The sequence below is a fragment of the Amblyomma americanum genome, chromosome 10, assembly GCF_052857255.1.
Source record: "Amblyomma americanum isolate KBUSLIRL-KWMA chromosome 10, ASM5285725v1, whole genome shotgun sequence".
In the NCBI taxonomy this organism is placed as follows: Eukaryota; Metazoa; Arthropoda; class Arachnida; order Ixodida; family Ixodidae; genus Amblyomma; species Amblyomma americanum.
In genome coordinates, this window is record NC_135506.1 from 44,423,355 (window position 1) to 44,441,598 (window position 18,244).

The following is an 18,244-nucleotide window of genomic DNA, read 5'->3' on the forward strand; positions in this document are numbered from 1 at the left end:
TAGTGAAAGTCATAACAATGGTTTTGCGGATGTTAATCGCCATTTGCCATGTCATTTGCCAAGAGCTAAATTCTGAGAATGATTTATGAAGGTGTAAGTGGTCATCGAGGCATGTTATTTTGTGATATAACACGCAGTCATCAGCATACAGACGTAGGTTAGAGGTAATGTCACAAGGTAAGTCGTTAATAAATATAAAAAAAAGCAAGCGACCCAATACAGAACCCTGTGGAACTCCTGAGGGCATGTCTGCTATTCTAGAATTACTACCGTTGAAAGACACATAAGAAGACCGATTAGAGAGAAAATTTGAAATCCAGTTGAGAATGCGGGGGTTGTTCAGGATGGCGTTAAGTTTATACATTAGTTTAGAGTGGATCACTATATCGAACGCCTTCGAAAAATCAATGAATATTGCATCTATTTGATTGCCCGCATCCAGGTTATTGCTAATATCATAAGTGAATTCATTAAGTTGTGTCAAAGTGCTGAAACTGCGTCTGAAGCCATGCTGAGCATTCATTAATAAATGATGTTATTCTAGGTATTCCATAATGTGTTTGTAGATGATGTGCTCTAAAATGTTACATACATGAGAGGTAAGAGAGATTGGTCTATAATTGAATATTGTTTGGTTGTCACCGCTCTGGAATAAAGGGACAACTTGAGCCATTTTCCAGGAAGGAGGAACTGTACAGGAAGCTAGAGACACGCGAAACATGACAGCAAGGTATCGACAGGTCCATAATGAGTAGCGTACCGAAAACAAGTTCAGGATGCCATCAGGTCCAGGAGACTTCTTCGTGTCAAGTTTCAATATTAGGTTCAAAACACCTTCTTCACTAATATTAATATCGTCGATTGGCACGGCACTAGGAGCAGTGATGACTGGCTGGATGACGCTATTGTGACAAGAAAATACGGAGTGGAAGTACTCATTAAATGCACTGGATATATGAAATGGATCATTTGTAGATTCATTGTTAATCCTCATTGCAGTAGCAGTCGTATCACGTGGAAAAACAGATGGCCAAAATTTACGCGGGTTAGTCTTCAGTATTAGGCAATATTATTCCCGGCGTATGATTTATTGACTTTTTCTGGCGATTTAACTCGGAGATTCTTTGTGGTCAAGGGCCACTTAGAGTCTCTGTCGGCATGGGCAACCGTTAATTAACATAATTTATCAATAATTTTGCACTTGGAGGTGTCCTTGTAGAATGAATTGCTGTCTTCTGTAAAGAAGTAACGCAAGTTTAATGAGAGAGGCGGTAGTCAGGAACGCAAGTGGAATTTACTTCTCAGAACCAGGCTTACAAGTTTTCTTCACGTTGACGTCCTTCGTTTTGTAGGGGGGAGGAGGCATCACGTGGTCTGCGTGTTAATGGCGGTGATGGAACTGCAGCAAAATCGTTAGGGTAGTCCGAACATGATACTTTTCAAGACGACTTCGGTTTTGTCTAAGTGCATTAATTGCATTTCATAAACCTAACTGACCGACTAACTGCTCTCAGCAGATGATGATAATGAAGAAACAGTGCTTAGCTAGCACGCGGCGGGGAGGTGGGGCTTCCCAGTCTGCAGAGGTGTATAAACAAGCAAAAAAAAAATCCTCAAATAGCACAACTGCGCGGTTTATCCAACAACACCACTGCCTCATCAATTCCTTGGATTCTCTCTTTAGTTAAATTTTAGCTTAAAACTCGTACTCAACAACCAGATACCTGTGCCTATGCCTTGCATGCCAAGAATTGTGAGCAGTTTTGGTTAGAACATAATTTAAAAAACTAAATTCGGCTTATTTTTAAAGGCTTTTTCGCTAAATCCGAAAAGTCCAACCCCCTGAGTCTACTGTACGAGCCAGGGAGACCTCCTTATTTCGAGGTAATTAAAGCGGCACTGTTCTTACTCCTACCACTTCAGTTATTTGCATGAGCCAGATAGCAAGCCTTATTTGCAAATAATTGTGCCAACAGCGCTCTCTAATCAGATTACAAGCAATGTACGAAATAAAGCGGTTGGAAGGTTAACCGTTTTCCTGTATACGTTGTAGTAAAGGAGGGGCTCTGCAAATCTTAATTTCTTTCAAAACAAATGCTTCCGTAAAAATATTCTAACAGCAATCTCGCCAACGCATAGGAGTAGTCTTCCCGCTGGACTGTTAAGAAATTGCCAGATCTTGACCAGGAACCTGAAATTAAAAGGAACTTTCTCAATCGTTGTTATCATAATTACTATCACCACTCTACGCTGGGTTTAGGTCTACCTCTAGAATACACCTGCCCCGCATAAGGCGCTTTCCAAATGAAATTGGTTTTTGGGGAAAGGAAATAGCACAGTATCTTTCTCACATATCGGCGGACACCTGAACCGCGCTTTAAGGGAAGGGATAAAGGAGGGACCGAGAGAAGAAATGAAGAAATAGGTGCCGTAGTGGAGGGCACCAGAATAATTTCGTCCACCTGGGGATCTTTAACGTGCACTGACATCGCACAGCACATGGGCGCCTTAGCGTTTCGCCTTCATTGGAACGCGGCCGCCGCGGTCGGAATCGAACCCGGGCACTCCAGCTCAGTAGCCGAACGCTCTTAACCACTTAGCCACCGCGGCGTGTCGACGTTGTCACTCTAAACCTAAATATTGCTTCACTACAACACTCCAGCTGAATGGACGAAAGCTCTAACTGCGTTTCTCTTTATTGGTACACGCATAGTCACTCCACTAGTGAACGGTTCTCTGTTGTCATCATCAGTAAACGTCCCACCCACGTTAAAGCGACACATCGGCCAACTACAAAAATTTTTCATAGTAGTAGACATTGTTTGTAACGCCTTTCTTGGCTATGTTGAGCTTATTTATGAAAAAAGAGGTGAATTCGTCGCCAAGAAAATTTTATTTAAAAAGGAAACATTCTTTTCCCTGCAAGTTGAGCTAAAATCGCTGCCTCAAGATCAAGGGCTTCATGATCACCACTGGACGTTAATGACGGCGTAGCGGAGACTTGCTGGTACCGCTACCAAAAAAATTAATATCGACATCACGACATCTTCGCTTTGGAAAAGACCGGTGGCTGTGAAATTTGTATTTTGTTTCGTGGGGTTACCTAGGTAATAAGCTGCGGGTCTTTTATTATTAAATCCAGGTAAATATTCATAAAGGCCAGCTTTAATATTTTCGCTCTGTACATTTAATTTAATCTAGAATGTCGTCAACCCGATAATGTTGCGTAAGCTATGCTTAATTTTTTTGAACATCTTTTACGTTTACGCCTATTATTTTTCTTTCGTCTCTCGCGGTAATTGGCAACTTCTCATTAAGCGTCGCTAAGAGTTTAGTTTCTACAACTGACACAGTAATTTGGATGTCGCGATTATTTTTTCATTTATCACACTAGATACCGTGACTGTACAAAAAGTAAGCTCTACAAGCTTTCACCAAAGTGATCCCAGAATATTCATCAAATAGAATCCAAAAACAGGGCCTCTAGCCTCTACAGTCCAGCACTCTAGTGCATTCGTTCTCAACTGCACTTTAGTGCTGAAGCCGACTATACGGCTGCACGGCCTTCTCTGCGCCTTCATCACAAAAAGCTCAGTATTTTTCACAGAAAGCCTTCATCATCATCTTCTTTTCTGAACGGGAGTTCCAGATGCGTGAGTGATCTCAGAAGCTGTTTAAAATGCCGTATTGTATCAGTAAAACTGAACTAATGAATGTGAACGCTTCTGTTCGAACCTTCTGTGCGCAACGCCGATTTTGGCCATTGGCTTACGAACATAAACTTTCACAAACTATTTCAATTTGCCCCATTGATCACCAGCGTGCCTCCTAAGTAACTGTTGCTACTCATGGGAGTGGAATTTTAAAATTTATATCTCTATTCAATGCGTATAAGTAGTTTTTAGTATTTACATAAGAACAAAAACTAACAAGCATTGCTCGGACATGTAGCCAGGGCCTTATTGTGGGTCTAAAACATGAAAGTGCAGAAATGCCAGTAATCTTCAAGAAAGAGATAAATGCGGGTCTGTATAATACCATAATAAACTGTCGTGTTGAACACAAATACAAATGACAGAAATATTCATCACGAAAAAAAATACAATTACTTAACACAGACTCTGAAATAGTGTCCTGATTCACTAGGCAAGAACAGAACATAATATTCTTCGGTGTACGGCAGATAATGAACTTGCATGCTGCTGTTCGAAGGGTATAAAAATGAATCTGATACTGAGGAAAAAGTTCGGCATTACCAATCACATAATTTTTCAACTCGTGCGAGAAATTAATTTCAAACTGCATTTCATTCCTAGCATTGAGGCCGACATCTGGTTTGGGCCGCACAACTTATTCATGTGCAACTTTTCCCTCAAAAAATTTGAAACGTTAAAGCCCACATACTTTAGCATATCACAGAGTACTATAATATAAATTACTTTTTTTAGATTAAAAGGCAGTCGATGTAAGCTAGATAGGAAGACATGATAGACGCGAATGAACGCTAAAACAGCGCACGATGAAACGTGACACAACCATGCAGCGTTCAGTCTTCATCTGTCGTCATGTGTTACAACAGTTATTCAAACGTGTGAAATTTCTTTTACATGCGCAGAGATCTGTTTACACAACCGCGTTTGCATTCCGGTCCAACGCGATGCCACCGCGTCTGGTGACAAGTTTCCGCGATATCGCGCTCATTAGAGAAACTCCACTGGTCCTAAGCCAAGTGATCTCGGTGTTCTGTACTTGTCACATTCAGCAAGGAAGTAAAAGCGAATTATATATGAGTGTCTCCGGAAACCAGCTTTTCCGTACAAACTTGATTCACGCACATACGTACTTTGTGACTGAAGACGACAAGCAACACTTGAAGAGAGCGCCGCTTTCCTGGCCTCCCTTCTTTTTTTTCAAGAAGACTGCCTTATCCGAGCTAGTTTTAAGTTTGTCTGTTAAATGTTAACTGTTAAAATGTTAAATGTTCCTATCGTACTTTTTTTAGCATACTTTGCTGGTACACTCGCTCGTGACAGACTTAATCCTGGATTCTGGGCATCTGGTTTACCTCACACAGTATTAGAGAGGCCCTTGAACTGACACACGTATCAGACGGAGAATACCAGGGACGTGATACGAAAAAAAAACCGGGAATGGCTTACCTTTCCCATTTGGACTGATTGCCGGACGCTTCTGTGAGAAAAGAAACGGAGGTCGGTCATGAATAGTCATGCCATGAATAGTCAGACATTCGCTTCGAATCGCATTTGGTTCAAAAGGAAATAGACTGGTAACTGCCTATCGTTGTTGCAAGTTTAGAACTTTAACACATTAGTTTCCCGAAGCTTGAGGGCTAAGTAAAGATGGGTGAAGTGGCAATCGTTAGGGCCAGATGCAGGGGCTATCCTACGAAACAAATATACTAGCGTGCGGTACTTAATTAACTCCGAGTGATGCATATTGAGAGGGATTTAACCTTTGCTTCGGCATGTACAAATCACTCACAGGCTTTATCATGCACAACTGTACTTCAGCAATTGTGTAATTCAAGTTTTGCGCGTTATCACTGCATGGTAATCTCTATAAGAGGTCATGTGTGTGTTTCCTAGCTCTTGCATGCTTAAACGCACCGCACCTCAACCAGCAGCCATCAAGTAAAACTATGAAGGTTTTTTTTTGATACACTTACCGTATGTTCTCATAAGTATTCGTGCCGTCACTAGCGGCATTCCTTCACGGAGCAGGTCTTCAGCTGTGATATAGGAAAAGTGCTGTGTATCCTTCACGCCCAGTTTTCTCAGCACCGCCATGGTGTGGCGTAGCTGTTCGTCGCCATAGATGCGATTTTCTTGAAGGACCTTCCTTAATTTTTGTGCCAGTTCCCTGCACACAGAGGAAAAAAAAAGGACTTTCACGATCTGTGAACATGTATTAGCGAGAATTCTTGCTGGCATAGTCAGCAAATTTACCGGAAAATAATTCTGGCACGGAAGAATTCACAACACTCAAGATGGTCCTCTTGTCAGGTCTCCTTTCCGAGGAGAGTCCTTGGAACACACTTCCTTGCCCGTGAGTCTATTGCGCCAAATCTGTCTTCGGGAACTTATTCTCCTCAGGTTCAGTTAAAGGGCAGTTGAAAATATTTCAGATTTCGAGACGTTTAAACGAGCCGATTCTTTGAAACGTGCCCATCAAAGTATACAAAGACTTTTTGCGCTTGCATATGAAATGGTGACGTAATCACCGACTAAAGCGGCCTCGGCGTTCAGGAATCTCTGCAGTGTGCAGCGACAGACAGATGATGGTGATGATGATGCCAACTTTATTTTACACCAGATAAGGAGGTCCTCTACTCCCCGTCCCCGGCACGCAGGCCTGGGTGACGGGGGCCGGGACCTCCGCGGTTAGAAGCAGGCAAAGAGGTCTTGACTCCGCGGCTTCTTCCGCCAGGCGGATGGCTTGTTGCTGTGGAGCAGGGACCTCGCTCCGCAGCAGGGCTTCCCAGGTTTCTCTACAATTTGTGTTTTCTTTAGCCCCTGGGGAGCTAGCGCATTCCCAGATTATGTGGTCGAGGGTACCTCTCGCCCCACAGTGCTTGCACTTATCGTTTTGTCTCTCATCTTTCTGAACATGATATGAATGCCCAGACGGGGTTTACGAACTTCCCAGTTTGGAGGCGCCGCCATGCGAATGGCTGAATATTTTTTAGACTTTTATCCGATGGTGGCACCAGTCTCCTCTGTAAGCTGTAATTTTCGACAATCTCCGTATAATTTTGCGGACGGTCGTCGATGTTCTGGCAGTCGGGCGGCACCACATTACTCGGAAGTAGAGAGGTCGGGCTCACTCGTGGGTCTCGTCGTTTGAGGGAACAGATGCGGAAGTTGTGTACAAACTAATCAGCATGTACATTGGCGATACCCATAGTACCACCCTCCCAGAATACGACGGAGCTCGGAACGAGGAGCTCGACGCACCCATCAGCGACAGGCAGAGGTCGCAACGATGACGTCACGTACTGCGGCGCTAAGATTCCAGCGAAGAAGCGATTGCTTCAATGAAGAAATCCAATGCCGTGAAGCCGAACCTCACAAAGCATTCTTTGGCGGCATCGGAGGACACACAGAAGCAAGTAGACGAAGGCAGCGCACATCTGAAATTTGGCAACAATGACTCCTCCTCCAACGCAGTGAGGAGAAGCCTGAACATATTCTAAGTGTTAATCGGTCACTGCGTCACCATTTTAAAGGCTAGCGGAAAACTGCTGTGCATTCTTTCAATAGCAGATTCGTAGATTCATAGAATAGCTTCATAGAATAATCTCAAATTCTCAAAAACCATTTTAGCTTCCCTCTAAAAAAACACAGGGTGCGACCTATATTTATCACGTATTTTTAAGGCACGTATAGAACCAGTTCTCTGAGCAACAACTGCATGTAGCTCATTTGTGTCTTTTTAATTTTATTCCCTATTTTCTTTCCCTATTAATGAAGTAGGATTACTGATTCGTAGGAAATATTTACTTTCCTGACATTCTATTAAAATTCATAACTTTATCTTTTAAATCATATGTTAAAGAAGTGTTGATACGCAGTCAAGTGCGCAAACTGTAACTTAAACGCGAACTACCTTATACCAAGAAATGAAATTACAGTGCCATACTTGTCGACTGAGAGCCTAAACAGCCTAGGCATTCTGTGAGCATGTTCTAAACACGCAGACTCTACGTAGACTACCAGATGGCCTGTTTCTTGGGTTTCACAAAAGTTCCGGAAATGAATTTGGGGTGACTATTCCCAAACATCCCCCCTGGACTTATTTAACCAATGCGGTTTCAATACGGGGAAGCCGTAGCCGCTGCCGTTTGAGCACAATTTCGTAGCCAGGGCACTGCTAAATAAAAAGGCAGCAAATCAAGAATAAATTCACAAAACCCTCTTCAGGCGAGGATTCTCGCCCTCTCAGAGTGAGTATTTCTTCCTTTCCATATCATCACTGTGCATCATCGCATCGAGCTTGCCGCGTGTTTACAGAAAACGTTTTATTTCAGTGCGACGAGCGCTAGTTGACCGGCCAAGCTGGGCTGAAAAACCCGGGCGCCAGCAGCGGAGGCCTTGCCCAGCTGTTCCCTCAACACGCTGAACCGGCACCCCCTTCTCCCCCTCCCCCGCGCTTGTGAGGGTCAGACGCGCCAGGCTGGGTACAAAGGCTGACGATGAGACCTTACATGCGTTTGACTTCAAGGAGGTTTGCCTCAAGCATGCAGGAAGAAAAATGAACAGAAAGTCACGCGTTTTCGCAACGACTACTAGGAGTCTTTGGTCGACGGCGCAGCCAATAGCAACGCTAGGCGCAGCGGCATGCCTGCTGCGCATGCGCAAGCGCGCTGACACGGCACCCAAGTAGAGAGGACAGCAGGGGGGAGGCGGCTTTAAAAAATGTGATGTAACACCCTCTCCTGAGTTCTTTCCTTCCTCGAAGGCCTCTAGTGTCTTCGAAGGTCCGACTTGGTTTCACTACGTTAAAACCCTACCTTTTTTTTTCGCTTATCATTGCCAATTGAGAGGGGCTATTGAAAGCACCATACTTGCGGGAACTGGCGCCCCGGCCGTACCATGTTAGCACCGATTGCTGTCACGCCGTTCAAACCTCTTCGAAGCTGAGGATGGGGACGCATACGGTAGCGAAGGAGACCTGCTTAACCGGCATGAATGTCAACAAATTAAGGATAATCACAACGTGAACAAGGGAGGCAAAGCCTCAGGTTACTTGCCGACATATCGACCGTGGTGAACACCGCCAATGATGAACGCTTTGCATTGACGAGGACAAGCATATTAAGAACGGAAAAGTGGGCGAGTTGGTAGGGAACCATGCTTAACTGCGCAAAGAAACGATGTCAGAGAACAAGAAGGCACGACACGGGCGCGGCACTGCGCCCGTGTCGTGCCTTGTTGTTCCCTGTCTTCGTCTCTTTGCGCAGTTAAACATGACAAGTCTACTTGTGGAAACGTTGGCAAGCACCCTGAGGCATTCCCCTCCCCTGTTCACTTAGTGGTTATCAAGAGCCAACTGGCCAACTTATTTGAAACACTTAAATTGAGAAGTTTATATCATTTCGTAGGGGGCCGGCACATTTCCGTTGTATCGTCAGCGATAGGCGGTTCAGATGAGTGGGAGAGAGGGACCCGACGGGACGGATACGGTTGTCAATGACCGCCCTTTGTTACGAGTCACTTGCGCTTTTTCCTCCGTCCTAACGGCGAAACTTCCGCCCCCGTGCTCCCTGTCACCGCGGCGCCGAGCAGCTCTTTTTTATCTTAGTATGTCGCCTGGAGGAAGTTTTTGCGGTGTGCGCAACTGTGATAAGTTCAGTGGTGAGGGTGCGGCCCTCGACTGCCTTAACCTTCGGTCTGTGAGCGAGCGCAGTGTGCACGAGGGGTGGGAAGCCGTCGCAGATGGCCTGGTACTGCGTCGTATTTTCTTTTTGTGCTGTTTCGTCCTCCGATTCTGGCTTTTACAGAGACAAGAATGCTAGGGTCCGGATGTGTCCAAGAACCTCATACCGAAATAATAAACCGAAGTTAACTAGGAACAAAACTGAGTCGTAGCGTTAGAAACAGCATGCCTTAAAGTATATTTTTAGTCGCCACTAGTCATGTAGTCTGCATGAATGTCAATTTTATGCTTCGTTGCTCCTCACATTGCTCCCATGTCATCTTTTATGATGTGTTCTCCATCTCTCCAAGTGAATAACTTTCGAAGAAGGTCCCCCTCACGCAAGCACACAACGAAATGGATATCCCATGGATATCCCATGGATATCCCAAATTCCTTTGCGTGTTACCGGGAACGTTGCAGAACGCTAACTCTGGGCATCCTGCATTCATCAAAAACGAGAGCTTCGTTTCAGATAGTAATTCTTGATTGGGTATGCGAATCTAAGCATTCACTGATGCGCGATTCCAGACATGTTTAAATCACTCGTCGTCAGGTGCAGTTAGCTCGTGCAGACATTTCTTGAAAAGGTCTGTCGGTGCTGGCGGCTGGAAAACAGGGTTTATAGCGTGAAGGGATCTGCTTGAGTATTCGTGCACACAAGGCTTGTTCGTCAGCTGCCTCTAGTACGCACACCAATCATCGCGGCGTTCTAACAGAGTGCGTTAGAAGTATTCATGTTGGCCGCCTAATTCTGGAAATACGTGGTGCAAACAGCCGAGCGCAATTTCTCTAAACCTCGAACGAAGAATCAATGTGAAAGCTTTTAGAAGTACGGTATTCATCGTAAAAGAGTGCGGAAAAACACGAGGACGGAACAAACACGACGGCACGAGCGCTGACGTTCAACAGGTGATTTATTACGCACATGTGTAGATATACTATTCCCGCCAAACACTAAACAGAGCAAAAAATATTCAAGCAACACTGAGTCATTACTGAACATCTTAAATCTACCTTTCTGCAAGTGCATGCTCCAAACAGGTGATTTCGCGGTTAGCCAGTGATAATGAGGGCCTGATAATGCATGCTGCATTCCCATTGTCAATGTGATCCGCCTCAACTATTTCTCTTTCTATCTGATCTTTATGTTTGAAGATGACGGATGTCTGATGAAGCAATGAGGCGCACGTGCGCTTAGGTTGCCTGCAGTGCAGCGCCAAATTCGAACCGGCTGCCCTGTCCAAAGAAATGTGATGCTCCTTCAGGCGTTCGTTGAGACATCGCCCAGTCTGGACAACATACCATCCACCGCATGACAGGGAGATCTTGTATACTACACCTTCGACACACTCAACCCTCCTCTCTGCGTGTGTTGTATTTTCGTCTCGCAGAAAATTAAGCAACATTTGCCGAGCTGTGCAGCGGAAGCGAGACTCCCTACAAGGAAGGAGGATTGGCGGTGGTTGTACCACAGCACACGCAGAGAGGAGGATTGAGTGCGTCGAAGGTGTAGTATACAAGATCCCCCTTTCATGCGGTGGGTGGTATCTTGGCCAGACTGGGCGATGTCTTAACGAACGGCTGAGGGAGCATCACAATTCTTTGGACAGGACAGCCGGTTCGAATTTGGCGCTGCACTGCAGGCAACCTAAGCACACACGCGCCCCATTGCTTCATCAGACATCAGTCATCTTCAAACATAAAGATCAGATAGTAAGGGAACTAGTAGAGGCGTATCACATTGACAAGGGGCGTGCAGCATGCATTAGCAAGCCCTCATTATCACTGGCTAACCGGGAAATCACCTGTTTGGAGCATGCATTTGCAGAAAGGTAGATTTAAGATGTTCTGTGATGACGCAGTGTTGTTTGAATATTTTTTGTTCTGTTTAGTGTTTGGCGGGAATAGTATATGTACACACGTGCGTAATAAATCACCTGTTGAAAGTCAGCGCTCGTGTCGTCGTGTTTTTTCCCTCCTCGTGTTTTTCCGCACTGTTTTACCATGGTTATAGCTTCGCGCAGCATGAAGATGCGCGAAAGCATGTGCACGCAGGCCGGCCTTACCCCATTCGGCGCCCTGTGCGTACTCCCGCTAAAGCGCCCCCCCCCCCCCCTCAGCCGTCAAACTCATCTTTTCTTTATATTTTCCTTTCCTCGATTCATTTTTTTATTGCGGACTCCTGATATTAAAACAAAATTGTTTTGACAGTTCATTAACGTGACTTGTGCATTTCAATGGCCGAAGTCTGAAGGCAGACCGGGAATCAACAGCGCCAGCCAGAAGTCCCCACCATGACTCCGCCAGGTTATACCTAGGTACCAGCGGGTCACAGACCGCTAACATTATAAGCAGGTGTTACGGTCTAAAATCACAGACAGAGAAAGGCTTACCAGTGAAAAGTAAGTGTTTGCATTTCCAGACAGCTTCAGTTATTCTTCAAGATGGTTGCGCGCACGAACAGAGCAGAAATATTGGCTTTCTGATTGATTTAAACCTTTATAAGAAACCAACCAATGCTAAAGACCTGGGTTCCCCTACTTGAGAGGAAGGACCCGCCGTCACTTGTGAACAGACCATTAGCTTTTTTTTTGGGGGGGAGCAGCACCACCGAAAAGGCTTAACTTTTTGCCTTCCGCAAAACAGGAAGAAAGGACACTTTGGCCTTGTTACACTGTCAAAAAGAAGCTCCCATCACACTGAAGTCTTTCCGTCCTCCACCTTTGCTGTATCGAGCGTTCTTCGTGGGGTTCAGCCGGAATGGTTGACATTTGAACTTTTTCGGGTCCGCACGCGGAGAAATTCTGTCCACAAAAAAGGCGAAAACTATCGGTCAGTGCACGAAAACGTTGTCATGGCATGAAAGGCTCACCTTTCTTGTTCAGAAGCCCACTCTCGGGATTTCTCCTTGTCAAAGCGATTTCGTGCGGAGGATTGGTACCTGTTTGAGCAAACGAATTTAAGCATAATGAAGATCATTCCGTGCCCCCAAAAAAGCTGGTTAATTTACTCAGTAACACTGAAAAAGTTCTCAAAACACAGAATTATTACAATTACTAAGGCAAACATATCAACAAGTGCGGATGATCCAGTCTGTTCTTGGATTTAATTAATAGACTGTTAATTGATTAAGTAAATTGGCCTTTCGCTTAAGGCTTGTAGCGTCACTTTCCTGTATCAGCTATTGTTGCAGTGCATTCTTTATAACAGTTGTAGAATACCAAGACACGACTGCATCAGGTACCTGTATACACCCCTCCAGAAATTCCACAGAAGGAATGTGTTGTGTTGTGTTTTATGGCACATAGGCATCACAGAAGGAATGGAAGGGAGATTGCGCAAAAGGAACCACTGGTTCGCTTCTCTGCGATGGCATAAGGAGGGAATGCAAAGGGGGTGGAGAAAATAAAAGCAAATAAAACTGAAGGATGTTCCCCAGAAACAAGCGCTGCTAATTTCTTGTCTGCTTGTCCACAATCTTGGCCTCCTTTTTTTTGGGCAAAAGCACCGCTCCAGATGTACCAACCCGGAGCAAAAGCTTTATCTCGTCTTGTGCTCTGTTACTCTTGTCGTGTCTTGTACTCGGTTAAACCCGAGAAAGTTCGGAGGTGGTCGTGGTGAAAACACTTATTAATGATAGAGAAAGATGTTGGGGGACGTGAACTGAAGGGTCACGCCCTTACAAGCACTAGGTGGGATGCCTAGTCAGGCGGTTGCCGCAGCCCGGGCGCGCTGCGTTAAGGCCCTTCGGACCTCGAGGGTGCAGCAGCCGGACAGGGTTGCCTCCCAGTCCTCTCGGGTAGGGTTTGGGGTTTGGGGTAGGGGGTAGGGATGGGTTCTGCTGGCGGGCTCACACCAGTAAATTGGCCCACATCAGTAAATTCGGAGGAGCGTCACGCAAGCTGCAGCCAATAGGAGGAGGCTAAGGTAAATTCGGCGGTGTGCCCAGGCCAGCTGTAGCCAATGGGAGGAGAGCATCGCGCCGCCTAGGTCATGCAACCTTGTGACATCATCATAACCTGGCATGATCATGATATCATCATGACTGGTCACGATACGTTTATCGGGAAGAGTAACTTGAGTCACACTGGCCCTACCGGTGGCTGTGAAAGCAATGGCCACCTGCCAGTGCAGAAGTGGCACATCGCTTAATCATAACCATAATCGTAACTGCGCAGGAGTGGTATGGCTGCTAGCCGCGATCTATGAATGTTAAATAGAGCATTTTACTTTTGCATATATGGTCATTAACCCACTAACGCTATCGCGTCATACACTTAAGGCGCAGCTTAAGTGACCCCTACAATTGAAGAATGAACAGATGCTCCCGCACCTCTGCTCGGTTTAACTGCGTTAAACCCCTGCCATTTTTTCTCAGAGGCGAGCTATGAACACTGTATGCTTAACGCTCCTATTCCGTACTATTTTGCTGCCCTTATCTTTCACTGGGAGAATAAGAAAACAACCCAATGTTTTACTCGCCTAGGCGCCTTTCGTTTTATTTCTTCACTGGAGGAAAAACGCTAAGGCGCCCGTGTGCTGTGCGATGTTAGTGCACGTTAAAGATCCCCAGGTGGTCGAAATTATTCCGGAGCCCTCCTCTACAGAACCTCCTTCTTCCTTTCCTCTTTCACTCCCTCCTTTATCCCTTCCCTTACGGTGCGGTTCAGGTGTCCAAAGATTTATGAGACAGATACTGCGCCATTTGCTTTCCTCCAAAAAATCAATTATTATTATTAATTATTATATTTGTTATCTAGCTCAATTGATTGCCCCGTATACTGGAGCAGTGAGCAACAAGTAAAGCAGAAGCAAAACCGGGCTTACGGCCATGAGTGAATTGAACGCTCTCACAGCAGTGTGCTTACTTCCTATCGTGGAATTCTAGTGTAGTTATATTCGCAGTGGTTTTTGCATGTACATTCTAGTGGGCTCACATCTGAGGCAAAGTCCAGAAGGCTGTTTATTTTGCTGAGCCGAAATTTCACTAATAGCTTGCTCGCTTTCTGTTATACTCCTGTTACACGGCCAATTTCAATGGCCGTCGAGTCGAGGGCCTTCGAAATTCTCCATATCCATCGAACTCGAAGAAGTCGTGTCGCTTCTACACGGCAAATCTCAATGGCCATTGAAATGGTTCTCGTGTCTTACGCGAATCGCTACTTTGGATTTTGGGCACATAACAAAAATATTTTTTAAATATATACTAAATGCTGCAATACACGCATACGCGCATGTCGTTTAAAACTCTTTTAAATGCACGTACGCGACTGACGCCGCGCGTTGTTCCCAGCGCCATCTACCGACAGATGCAGACACTGCAGCCACTCATGCAATATGAGTCAAAACCAAGCCAGTCGAACTGCGTCAAAGCGCTGCTTTGTTAGGCTTAGCACCTGGAAAATCGCCTTTATATCTGAAAAACAAAAGCTATTTGTCTCTTTAAAGATTATGCGAGGGTAAGAATGGGCAAATCGAAGGCGAATACAACAGTTAAGAATGCGATATTGCTTTGAGATATTAGCGACGAAGCTGTTATCGCTGTGAAGCGGGCGGGCAGGGCGCCGCCATGTTGTCAACGCTACGTACGCAAGCAACGCAAAGACCGCAACGTAAAAATTAATGAGAAAAAAGTCGCCATTGACCACCTCCCCACAGTGCGACAACGTGACTAGCAGCCTTAACCCCCCTTCCTCCCCCTCCCCCACGCCTTTCGAATCACAGCTGTCATTCTTTTAACCCCCCCCCCCCCCCCTCTCCTCCATACTTTAAAGACGCTAGCTACTGCCCTCAGTCACCCCTGATGAAGGAGCCGAGTCGGCTTGAAAACCTTGGGTTAAAATTAAATTTTTTTCTGGAGGTGTGCAGTTCATTACAAGTCTTCAAACCCAACCACACAGGCAAATCTATCAAAATGTTTAGTTTTCAAAACCAGACTGATACAATTTTAAAATTATTGTACAGACTGCTTGAATTTAATTTAGCCGAATAATGTTTGTTCATGCACTTGTACCGTGAACGCATCGTGTACGAAAGTACGCGTTGGAGTCGCTCGAAGAAACGCTAGCGACCTTGGGCAGCACTCGAAGGTCTTCGAAATGTCGATGGAGTTCCGCGCTGCTCCGGTGACTTGATAATCTGTTGACTCAAGGGCCATTGGAACTGCCCGTCTAGCAGCGCTCGATCGCCTTTAAGTCGATAGACTATCGGTTCGAGGGTCCTCGAAATGCCCGTGTGACAGGGTTATTAGTTAAATAACAAAATTGTTGGTCTTTCTCGCAGGGTGGTCAACCGCTAAAAACAACAGTCACGTTTTTCAACTGCATGCGTTGATGTTCAGCTCTATCGGACTACATATCTCCGCCCACTCATTTGCCGCTAGCACAGCTAGGGCTTCTGCAAACTGAAGTAACTTGATAACATCTGGCCTTACGAAATGATAAACAAACACAGTCGGTGGTCTAAAACCACACCCAAACACTGCGTCGTTGAATAAGTTTTCCGCTTTAACTGCGCAGTGTGCAATAGTCGACATGAAAAAAAAAATCTCTTACCTGACGAGTTCCTGATTACCTGCCTGCGGGACTTCCATGGCCAACCCTAGCGCCCACTACGACAAGACGTCTGAGATCTTGAATACGCGCCTCTTCGCCGCCAGCTACTCTAGTGCCGTCCGGAACACTGCCACTATCGCCTCCGTTTCTGTCAACCTATTGGACTGCGAGTCGGGACGCGCTACTGAAGCCCCCGTTATGAGCGGAAGCAGTTGCTCCGACAAACCAGGGTGTTCTTCTTTCCTTTCGGCTGTAACGAAATTTGACGAAAATCTCTGCACTTCAAAAATTCGTCCAATACAAAATCTTTTCAACGCCGTCAAAATATATGCCCTTCTATACTTCAACACGAATTGACTCCTGGAAAAATAAAAAAAAGAACACTGTGATACCCTGCAACTAGATTGAACCGTACAAAATCAGCAGCTACGAAGGAGAATCGGTTGACTTCATTAGGAAACAACTTTATACGTACTGAGCAGTTCCAGCAACAACATTTTTAAACGGCCAAGGATTTACGAACGCAATTTTTTCATATATTTTACGATTTCATTATCGCACTCGTAAAAGTCGTAGCTCTCCCGCCTGCAGTCTTGCAATGTTGTGCTATTAACGCTTCTCGCTATCGTCAAAAACGTTCCCCATTGGTTTTCTGCGGCTGACCTAACCTAGACAGCTCGACGCGAGCGATGTAAAAAAATTTAAAAGAAAGGTTTTGGTAAGCACCGGGAGAACAGACCATTAAATTCAACTTTTTCATAACAGCACCTTAAATTTTTCAATATTCAAAACATTTTACTAAATATGTTGGGCACGATAACAAGATAATGAACCTGAGATATCCCCAAGTTGCAGTTTTCGTGATGAGCCTGATATAGCCTCATGATTATGAACGTGAGATAGCCCCAAGTTGCAGTTGCAGATAGCCCCAACGGTGCAGGTTTTTTTTTTTTTTAACTTGATCGGGACAATGTTCCCTTTCCTCATAAGGAAGTGCCTGTAGTAGCCGCTTTCTTAAACCAATATACTGTCCCCAGTGAAAATGGGATAAGACCGAGTTTTTTACGAGCTCTTTAAGGAAAACACAAAACTTGAATTTTTACTATGTTAAACTGAACTTTAACACGACGGAATTTTCTGTAATCTTAGTAAAGTTCCTTCGTCGTTTTGATTCTCATATAAAAATACAGAACTATCCGACCGAATCAGCAATGGCCGATATCCTGAAGCTCATTGGTAATACTTTAGAAAACTTATTAAACAACCGAGTCTAAACGCATAAAGTTGAGGGGCGCAAGAGAACGAACACAGGAAGACACAAAGACAGAAAGAGCGCCTCTTTCTGGCGCTCTTTCTGTCTCTGTCTCTTCCTGTGTTCGTTCCATTGCGCCATTCAACTTTATGATGAACCAACTAGCCCAACAGCAAGTACTTCTGCAACCGAATCTATTACCACATTGCTAAGAACGATTTGTCACCCTCTAGACAATTTGGTTTTAAACACACTGCTTCAGCTAACATGGCCGTTGTAAACTTGAAATGAATGCAGCCGAGCCGACTTATAACTAAATCAGCGCTCAGGCGGATTGCGCTCGTTGTTTCTGATGTTCGCCATAAGTGGACTTCCCACATGAAAGCCAAGAGCTCTATGTTCACCAATACTGGCGTTCATTAAAAAAAAAAATTGCGTTATTTGAGCCTACTTCTTGAAAGCCAACCCTGCCGCTGCGCTTTCCAAGGTATCCAGGCCATCACTGCCAACAATCTACTTTAGGGACACGATATAACAAATGGCGGTTCAATTGTTTAAAGCAATTAGTGGCAGGTCGGCCAGCCGAATGAGATTCTGGAAGTCGGGGAGTGTTCGTACTTCGTGTACGGCAGTTTTCTCAGGGAACATTTTTGAGATGTAAACGTCCGCTCCGAGTCATCCCTGGCGACATCCGGCCAGCTATGCACCAACGACGTGTTGGTAAAAATCCCATGCATTCGAACACGTGGGTTTTGCACGTCATCATCTGTGTGTCCTGGTCCATGCAGGGACGAAGGCAACGCAGAGTACTTGCGCACTGCCTGCATGTAATGCAACAGCACAAAGGGTTGAAAAGCGACTGGGCAGGTGACACGTACCAGCATGTCCAGCAAAGCATCCAAATTTCTCAAATCGCTGCCATTGACGGATTACCGACCATGAGCAGTAGCTCAGCTGTCCCCTACATTCCTGTCTCGCGTCCAGCATGCTTCTTCTTCCG

The 18,244-nt window shown here is 45.2% G+C and overlaps 1 protein-coding gene across 1 annotated transcript in view; it reads right to left on the minus strand.

Annotated features, from left to right (window-relative positions):
• LOC144106179 (uncharacterized) overlaps positions 1-16,156 on the minus strand; it is a 40,135-nt gene extending 23,979 nt beyond the window's left edge. The window contains exons 1-4 of the mRNA XM_077638917.1: positions 15,993-16,156; positions 12,311-12,379; positions 5,687-5,880; positions 5,160-5,190 (exon numbers count right to left, since the gene is read on the minus strand). Of these exons, the coding sequence (XP_077495043.1) occupies positions 5,160-5,190; positions 5,687-5,880; positions 12,311-12,379; positions 15,993-16,030 (332 nt within the window). The 5' untranslated portion in view covers positions 16,031-16,156. The remainder of the gene's footprint in view (positions 1-5,159; positions 5,191-5,686; positions 5,881-12,310; positions 12,380-15,992) is intronic.
• Positions 16,157-18,244: the final 2,088 nt, after the last annotated feature.